General features: G+C 63.3%; 1 protein-coding gene across 1 annotated transcript in view; it reads left to right on the plus strand.

Annotated features, from left to right (window-relative positions):
* Positions 1 to 8,320, plus strand: part of XYLT2 (xylosyltransferase II) — a 14,489-nt gene extending 6,169 nt beyond the window's left edge. The window contains exons 2-11 of the mRNA XM_012726483.1: positions 761 to 1,253; positions 1,473 to 1,648; positions 1,916 to 2,118; positions 2,493 to 2,573; positions 2,793 to 3,009; positions 3,104 to 3,280; positions 3,656 to 3,918; positions 4,192 to 4,387; positions 4,944 to 5,277; positions 7,150 to 8,320. Coding sequence (XP_012581937.1) covers positions 761 to 1,253; positions 1,473 to 1,648; positions 1,916 to 2,118; positions 2,493 to 2,573; positions 2,793 to 3,009; positions 3,104 to 3,280; positions 3,656 to 3,918; positions 4,192 to 4,387; positions 4,944 to 5,277; positions 7,150 to 7,472 — 2,463 coding nt within the window. The 3' untranslated portion in view covers positions 7,473 to 8,320. The remainder of the gene's footprint in view (positions 1 to 760; positions 1,254 to 1,472; positions 1,649 to 1,915; positions 2,119 to 2,492; positions 2,574 to 2,792; positions 3,010 to 3,103; positions 3,281 to 3,655; positions 3,919 to 4,191; positions 4,388 to 4,943; positions 5,278 to 7,149) is intronic.
* Positions 8,321 to 8,714: the final 394 nt, after the last annotated feature.

The following is an 8,714-nucleotide window of genomic DNA, read 5'->3' on the forward strand; positions in this document are numbered from 1 at the left end:
CCCAGGGCGCTGTCTCCCAGGGCGCTGTCTCCCCAGGGCACTGTCTACCCAGGGTTCGCGTCTACCCAGGGTTCGCGTCTACCCAGGGCTCATGTCTACCGGCCATCTTTGTACGCAGGTTTCCTGTTAGTGGCCAAGTCGCTCTGAGCTGTACGGTGGCCTGAAGTGCCTCCTTCCCTGCTCCTTGTCCAGGGGTCAGGCTGGCTTGGCGTCTGAAGGCTGTGCTGACTCCGCTCTGCTCCCCAGTGTTGTCCCCAGTGAATGCCCACACTCTGACTCTGCTCCCCAGAGAACCCAACCAGACTGAGGCCCAGGTTTTACCTCTGTCCTTCCCACTGGCCTTTAAAGCCCGTGTGGAAATGCTGTCCTCGGAACGCTGTCCTTCTCCCCAGCTGGGGTGGGTGCTAGGTGGACACACTGTGTCCTCCACAGGGTCTCCACCCCAGCTCTTGGGATATATGTGGACCTTCATTTTCATGTCTGCTGGTAAAGAAAGTGGTATTTGAGTGGAAAGCACCAAAGAGACAGTACCTGTGTGCTGGTGGGGCCCGGGCGCCATATGCCATGAGGGGTGCCCTTCCTTGCTGGCTGAGCAGCCCCCCACAACAGTGCTATTTGCATAGAATCCTCGGTCAGTGAGCTGTGCGTCTCCAGGTAGAGGCTGTTGGGGCTTCGAGGCCTGAGGTGCCTCTGGCCAGCAGAGAAGTGAAGGAGCAGGAGAGTGACCGTACAGTGACCACCGTCTACCTGTTTTTGACAGAAAGGAAGGCAGAGGAAGCCACGGCCGCTGGACCCCGGCGAGGGCTCCAAGGACACAGACAGCTCTGCCGGGCGGCGTGGCAGCGCGGGCAGGCGGCACGGACGCTGGCGGGGCCGCGCCGAGAACCCAGGCGTGCCCGTGGCCAAGGTGGTCCGGGCAGTCACCAGCCGGCACAGGGCCAGCCGGCGGGTGCCCCCCGCCCCTCCCCCGGAGGCCCCAGGCCGCCAGAACTTAAGTGGGGCTGCAGCCGGGGAGGCGCTGGTGGGCGCAGCTGGCTTCCCGCCCCATGGAGACACAGGGAGTGTGGAGGGCGCCCCGCAACCCACGGACAATGGCTTCACCCCCAAGTGTGAGATTGTGGGCAAGGATGCGCTGTCTGCGCTGGCCCGGGCCAGCTCCAAGCAGTGCCAGCAGGAGATCGCCAACGTGGTGTGCCTGCACCAGGCCGGGAACCTCATGCCCAAGACCGTGCCCCGGCACTGCCAGCTGCCTGGTAAGGAACAGGCACAGGCCGAGAGGGGACAGCCCTGGGGGGGGCGTGGCATGTGGCCTCACCTCATTTCTCAAGAAAGCCCTCAGGAAGCCCATCTTCCTGGTCAGGCGCTCTGAGTAGCAGCTGCAGAACTGGGACCCAGCAGCAGCAGGCTCTTGGCTGCTCCCGGAGCAGACGCCTCCCATCTCATCGTCCTCCGTGCTCTATTCTCTCTCTCAGGGAAGATGAGCCCTGGCATCCAGTGGGACGAGAGCCAGGCCCATCGGCCCGTGGATGGCCCCCCAGTTCGCATCGCCTATATGCTGGTGGTGCACGGCCGGGCCATTCGCCAGCTGAGGCGTCTGCTCAAGGCGGTCTTCCACAAGCAGCACTTCTTCTACATCCACGTGGACAAGGTGCTGTTGGGAGGAGGCCCCGGGGCCCGGGCCAGCAGAGCAGAGACGCACACGGTCTCACAGCCTCTCTGGCCTGCTTGCGTGGCCAGGGACAGGGAAGCAGGCCTAGGCGGAGGGCAGCTGGGACAGGCGACCTGGCTGGTTCGGGCAGGAGCCCGGCCTGTGCCGCCTCTATGCCATGTCACGGTATTCTGCCCTGAGCTTGGGGTGGGGGCTGTCGCCCTGTCATCGGCCGCGGCTGCTGAGCCCCCTCTCGCTCACCCCCAGCGCTCCAACTACCTGCACCGGGAGGTGGTGGAGCTGGCCCGCCGCTACGACAACGTGCGGGTGACTCCCTGGCGCATGGTCACCATCTGGGGTGGGGCCAGCCTGCTGAGGATGTACCTGCGGAGCATGCAGGACCTGCTGGAGGTGCCTGGCTGGGCCTGGGACTTCTTCATCAACCTCAGTGCCACCGACTACCCAACCAGGTGTGGGGTGGTGCCTGAACTCCCCCGGACGGGTGGGGGGCCCCTCTGCGCACTTGAGGCGGAAGGGCTCTGAAGGACTCCCTCCTTGACTCCAGGCTGGGACCCCCATACCCCAGACATGTTTTAGAGGCGTGGTGGGTAGAAGATGACCTGGATGGAGATGGAGAGCGACAAGAGACGGGGAGGGGGCAGCCCACACGCGCGGTGCTCAGGCAGGCAGCAAGGTGGGGGCGGGTGAGTGGTCTTCCTTGGCGCCGCAGGCACCAGCCACCTCAGGCCTTCAGCCAGAGATAGGACATGGCCAGACAGCTCTCGGTGAAGCTGGAGGGTGCCTGCCCTGGGTCGGAGACGAGACCCCCGCACTCTTCCTCCAGGACCAACGACGAGCTGGTGGCTTTCCTATCTAAGAACCGGGACAAGAATTTCCTCAAGTCCCATGGACGGGACAACTCCAGGTGGGTGGGTCGGGGGAGCACGTCCTGGCGGGGGTGTCATGATCACCCCTCTCTCGGGGGGGGGGGGGGGCCCGGGGGGGCTCCAAGCCCCTGCGGAAGCCCTGCCCCGGGGGGGCGCTCAGCCGGCTCAAAGCCTCCATGGCATGCTGGCTCCTGGCGGGTGGGAGAGCCTGGCCCCCATCCTGTGGGCCCTCAGCCTCGTGCCTCTGCCATTCACAGGTTCATCAAGAAGCAGGGCCTGGACCGCCTCTTCCATGAATGCGACTCACACATGTGGCGCCTGGGCGAGCGGCAGATCCCGGCGGGCATCGTGGTGGACGGCGGCTCCGACTGGTTTGTGCTGACGCGCAGCTTCGTGGAGTACGTGGTGTACACGGACGACCCGCTGGTGGCCCAGCTCCGCCAGTTCTACTCGTACACGCTGCTGCCCGCCGAGGTGGGCACCCCCGCCCCGCCCAGGCCAGGGGGCGTAGGGGCCCGGGGAGGGGTGCTGCCCGTGCTCAGCCTCCCCCCGCCCCGCCCCCTCGCAGTCCTTCTTCCACACGGTGCTGGAGAACAGCCCGGCCTGCGAGAGCCTCGTGGACAACAACCTGCGGGTCACCAACTGGAACCGCAAGCTGGGCTGCAAGTGCCAGTACAAGCACATCGTGGACTGGTGCGGCTGCTCCCCCAACGACTTCAAGCCGCAGGACTTCCTACGGCTGCAGGTGCGCCCCTGGGGCCCCCGGGACCCCTGAGGTCTGCCCCTGCCGCTGCCTCACCCCAGCGCTCCAGGACGGAAAGGGATGCAGGCAGAGAGTAGCTCTGAGATGTTCTCACCCCAGAGAAATGGCAGTGACGGGCTATGGCGGGGTGCTGGGTGGTGCCGTAGCGGTGACACAAGTGTATCCCCCCCCCACCACCACCACACACCTCGACTTGCGCTGTGCCGATCACAGCCGGGAGCAGGCGGGAGGAAGGGGAGGATTCCGGATGGCCCAGAGCGTCTGGGGTGCTTTCACTGGTTCCCCTGTCCTGGAGGCCGCCCCGGGCCTGCCCTCTGGAACTTCCAGGCCTTCACCCTCCGGCCTCTCCCACTCCAGCAAGTGTCCAGACCCACCTTCTTTGCCCGGAAGTTCGAGTCGACGGTGAACCAGGAGGTACTAGAGATCCTGGACTTCCACCTGTACGGCAGCTACCCGCCCGGCACGCCAGCCCTCAAGGCCTACTGGGAGAACATCTACGAGGCGGCCGATGACCCCGGCGGGCTCAGCGACGTCACGCTCACGGCTTACACCGCCTTCGCCCGCCTGGGCCTGCGCCACGCGGCCACGGCTGGGCCCCCGCTGGCCGGCTCGCTCTGCAGGTGAGGCCTTCTGACACTGCAGCCCCTCAGGGTGTGGGCCCTCGGGGGAGCCAGTCAGGGAGAGAGAGAGCCCTCTGTCCTCAAGGGACCCCCAGTCAGGCGGAGAAAAATGCAAACAAAACACGGCGAAAGCCAGGCACCTAGGTGCTGTGGGTGTGAAGGACGGGAGTGAAGGACGCCTGGGGACGGGACTCCCCAGACCCCTCCCAGGACTCCAGGCCACGTCAGGTGTGCTGATGGCATCTCCCTCTCTCCCTGCTGGAACCTTCTTAGGTTTGAGCCCAGGGGCTTGCCGTCCAGCGTGCACCTGTATTTCTATGACGACCATTTCCAGGGCTACCTGGTGACACAGGCAGTGCAGCCCTCAGCCCAGGGGCCGGCAGAGACGCTTGAGATGTGGCTGATGCCCCAGGGGTCGCTGAAGCTGTTGGGGCACAGTGACCAGGCCAGCAGGCTCCAGAGTCTGGAGGTGGGACAACTGACCCCCGGCAAGCCTCAGGGTAGTGGGGAGAGGGACAGACACCAAGGGAGGGTGAGGGCTGGGTCCTCGGACTCTTCTTTTCTGGCGTTGGCAACCCAGGCAATGCCCTTCGGACTTGCCTGTGTCACCCCTGCATGCGCACGTTGGGGAGCACCTCCCACTTGGGGGGCAGAAAGGATGAGCATTCTGCAGGGAGGGGACTGCAGTTTCACGACAGCACAAGCGCAGTCTGAAACTACAGGGCTTTCTCTTCACAGGGGTCTGAACAGCCCACCTCTTTCTCCAAGGCTTGGCTTGGTGGGGGATGGTCTCTGGGCAGGGTTGAACCTCACCTCTCCCTTACTGTCCCCACTCCAAGCAGCTCAGAACAGTAGCCTAGAGCACAGCTAAGAGCTGGGGGAATACCAAAGATCCCCAAATATCCATCTGGGGCCCAGAAAGAGACAGTGACTGGCCGGAGGCCACCGGCGAGCTAGAGGCAGCAGCAGAGTAGAGAGGAGGACTCACGCCCCAGGCTTCTGCCCAGCTGCCATTCTCCTTACAGGTTGGCACCGAGTGGGACCCCAAAGAGCGCCTTTTCCGGAACTTTGGGGGGTTGCTGGGGCCATTGGATGAGCCCGTTGCCATGCAGCGCTGGGCCCGGGGGCCCAACCTCACAGCCACCGTGGTGTGGATCGACCCCACCTACGTGGTGGCCACGTCTTATGACGTTGCAGTAGACGCAGAGACAGAGGTCACGCAGTACAAGCCCCCACTGAGCCGGCCGCTGCGGCCCGGGGCCTGGACTGTCCGGCTGCTTCAGTTCTGGGAACCCCTGGGGGAGACCCGCTTCCTCGTGCTGCCCTTGACCTTCAACCGCAAACTACCTCTCAGGAAAGGTAAGGATCTGGTACGGGCTGATGGACTGATCAGACAGGTGGCCCCGTCCCTAAAGTTGGGGGAGGCGGCGGGATGGCGCCGTCGCGCCCTCAGCACGGGGCTGTGCTGTAGTGTCATCACACAGCCTTGGCTTCCGAGCACTGCTCTGACACCCGGATTGACTTTGCGCCTGGGCGAATTGCTTCCCAAGCCACAGTCTGATGCCACGTCAAGTAGGAGCAATGTGGTTTGCAGGCCTGGTCGCGGGGCCACGAACCCACTCTGGCTCGAGTGAAAACGGTGATGTGATTGGCAGGCTGCAGGGCGTCCGTCCCCCAGAGTCCAAGACGTCCCGGCTCTCTCCGGGGCCCTCGCATTCCTCCTCCTGCCCTCTCTGCATGTCAGCCTCAGGCTTTGCCTTCTCCGTACGTGACACAAAGCCTCTGGGTGCAACAAGGCTGACCGGCGCTTCTTAGCCCCCTAGTTCCACATTCTTGACAGCAGATCTGGCCATCCCAGTCCATGGTATGGCCAGGTGGACAGGTTTCCGTGGCCTCCCACCCCTTAGCTGAGACGAGGGGAGCAGGCCAAACCCAGGTGCAGCCGCAGCGCCCGCCAAGGGACCGGTGCTACTAACCGCTCCCAGGGGACATGAGGTGTGATCTGGGTGCCTGGTGCCCGTAGGCGCTCAACTGACACTTCCTTCCTCTGGCCGCGTCCTATCACACAGAGGGTGGGCAGAGCAGGGTGACCCAGAGGAGGCCTAGGGCGGGGCTGTGGCAGACCCAGGGTAGGCCACTGCACCCCACTCTCCTAAAAGCCGGCCTCGCAGAGGGGCCGGAGGGGGGCAGAGGCAAGCATGCGTGCAGGCGCCGTGGCGCTCAGACCTAAGGAGCAGGCAGCGTGCGGAGGGCGGAGGGCACCTAGCTGGCGGGCTCAGGTGCATGATGGGCGCTCCGGGGGAGGGCAGTAGAGGCAGGGAGGTGAGGAGGAGGCTGGCACGGCCAGCAGGCCTGCAACGGAAGGGGCTGGCTGCTAGGAGTGGGAGAGGGTCACAGGAGACCAAACAGGCCGTGGCCAGGAAGCGGCCCCTGGTGTGCCTTGGCCGCTCTTTTTTTTTTTTTTTTTTAAGATTTATTTATTTATTCATACAGAACTGGGGTACAGAACTGGGGTACAGGCCAGAGGTGCAGGGCCGGCGAGAGGATTCACCAGAGACAGAGTGGGAAGCAGAACAGGCAGATCATGAAGTACACTGCTGAGGGGAGCAGCGGGCGGGTCAGGAGAGGTCTGCCACGCCATGTGGTCACCTCCGGGGCAGGCGGGAATCGAACTCATGCAAAAGTGGCTTTAGCTTCTTAGTGTTGTGCTTTAACCCACTGCGCCACCAGGGAGGGCCGCTCTTTTTTTTTTTTTTAAAGATTTATTTGCTTCTGCATACAGAACTGAGGGGGCGGGGGAGGTGAGAGGCTTCACTAGAGACAGAGTGGGGAGCAGAACAGGCAGATCCACGAAGCACACTGCTGAGGGGAGCAGCGGGCGGGTCAGGAGAGGTCTGCCAGGCCATGTGGGTCACCTCTGGGGCCGAGCTCCTGCTGCAGTGGCTTTAGCTTCTCAGTGCTGTGCTCTAACCTGCTGCACCACCAGGGAGGCCCTGCCCCTGTTCTTTAACTGAATTCCTCAAGTCAGGAATTCGGGGATTGCTGTGTTGATTTTATAAAACCGTTTTATGGACACAGAAACTCCTGTGGGTGAGCCAAAAGCCACTCAGCAAGATGCGACTCAGAGGCAGAGTTGAGACAGGTCCTGGGGTGCCCAGACCTGGCTGCGGGGTCTGATCTCCTTGGACTTGGTAGGGCGAGGCGTGTTTACCCTCTGCTCTGCACCCCCAGATGATGCCAGCTGGATGCATGCCGGACCACCCCACAACGAGTACATGGAGCAGAGTTTCCAGGGCCTGAGCGGCATCCTGAACCTGCCTCAGCCAGAGCCTGTGGAGGAGGCCGCCCGGCGGCACGCGGAGCTCACAGGTCCAGCACTTGAGGCCTGGACAGATAGGGAGCTGAGCGGCTTCTGGTCTGTGGCCGGACTGTGCGCCACGGGCCCCTCCGCCTGCCCCTCCCTGGAGCTCTGCAGACTGACCAGCTGGAGCTCTCTGTTTCCTGACCCCAAATCTGAGCTGGGACCTGTCAAAGCGGATGGGCGACTCAGGTAGCAGGGCCCAGCCAGCACCTCCAGAAGATGGGGACTCGCACCTTATAGACGAGGACAGAGGGGCAGCCCCTGCCCCAAGCAAGTACCAGAGGGCACCCAAACAGAGTCGGCCCTCGAGCGCTCAGCTGGCAGGGAAGGGGCGGTGAATTCACTACTGCTGATGGCCTGCGGGGGGGCCAGAGGGTGGGCAGGAAGGCTGGGAGAAGGGCTCCGACATTCCACACCCTGCTCTTCCGCTCTCCCTCACCTTCCCCTCTCGTTCGTTTTTACAGAGAGGAAAATGGGTGGTGGGGGCAGGAACTGAACGAAAAGATGTGCAATAGGGCTGAGAGCAGCCCCAGGAAGTGGGCCATGGCTCTGGGGAGCTGGGCCCTGATGAGCCCATCTGCCGTTGCTCTGGAGGAGGCTGGGCTGGCTCTCCAGGGCCCGTCCCCAGCCTGGGCCCGTGGTGGTCACGGCCGAGGCTCTGTAGGGCTGCCAGCACCATGCCAGGCCCTGAGGCTCGGGGAACAGACGATTCCGGGGAGCACTGTGGAGCTGGACTCTCGGGGGCAGCTCTCCCCTTGTAGCCAGGGGACCGGAGAAGAGGGGTGGTGCTGGCTCCTGGGCTTTCCAGCATCTGCTGCCCCGTGATGGAGAGCAGGGCACCAGGGCCTCCTGAGACCAAAGCAGTCTCCCAGGGGCCCAGAACTGCAACCAGGGCCTGGGCTCCTGCCCTGGAGGGACAAGCCCGTGTGAGCAGCATGGGGAGAACCTCCGTCAGGGCTCTCAGGAGGACCTGGGGTGGCGGTGTGCCTGAAGCTCAGTGTCAAGTCTGAAATATGCAACAGAAGAAATAGATCTCTATCTCTCTAAGCTGAGCGTCTGTGTTTTTCCTCTGGCAACAGGCATCCTCACTGGCACTGTGGGCCTTCTTCAGTCACGGCAGGCACTTTGGCAGTCCCCAGAATGGGTATAGTTTACGACCTATGCCAGAGGCGGAGGGGTCACAAGCCCCATGTAATCCAGCTCCCTCTTTTTCCGAGAGGTAAACAGAGAACTTAAGGAGACACTGGCACATTTCCACACAGGCCCACTGGGAGGCCAGGAACTGAGCTCTGTCCTTGAGTGTCTCAGCCCTCATGCCAGACCAAGGCAAGGGCTTTGCCATCACCAAGGCCCGTCCCAGAAGCCTCCTCGCCCCCTTCTTACCCAACCCTGAGCAATGAGGGCTCAAACATCAAGGCTTCCCCAGCCACATCCT

The sequence above is a fragment of the Condylura cristata genome, unplaced genomic scaffold, assembly GCF_000260355.1.
Source record: "Condylura cristata isolate star-nosed mole 26May11 unplaced genomic scaffold, ConCri1.0 scaffold00017, whole genome shotgun sequence".
Taxonomy (NCBI): Eukaryota; Metazoa; Chordata; class Mammalia; order Eulipotyphla; family Talpidae; genus Condylura; species Condylura cristata.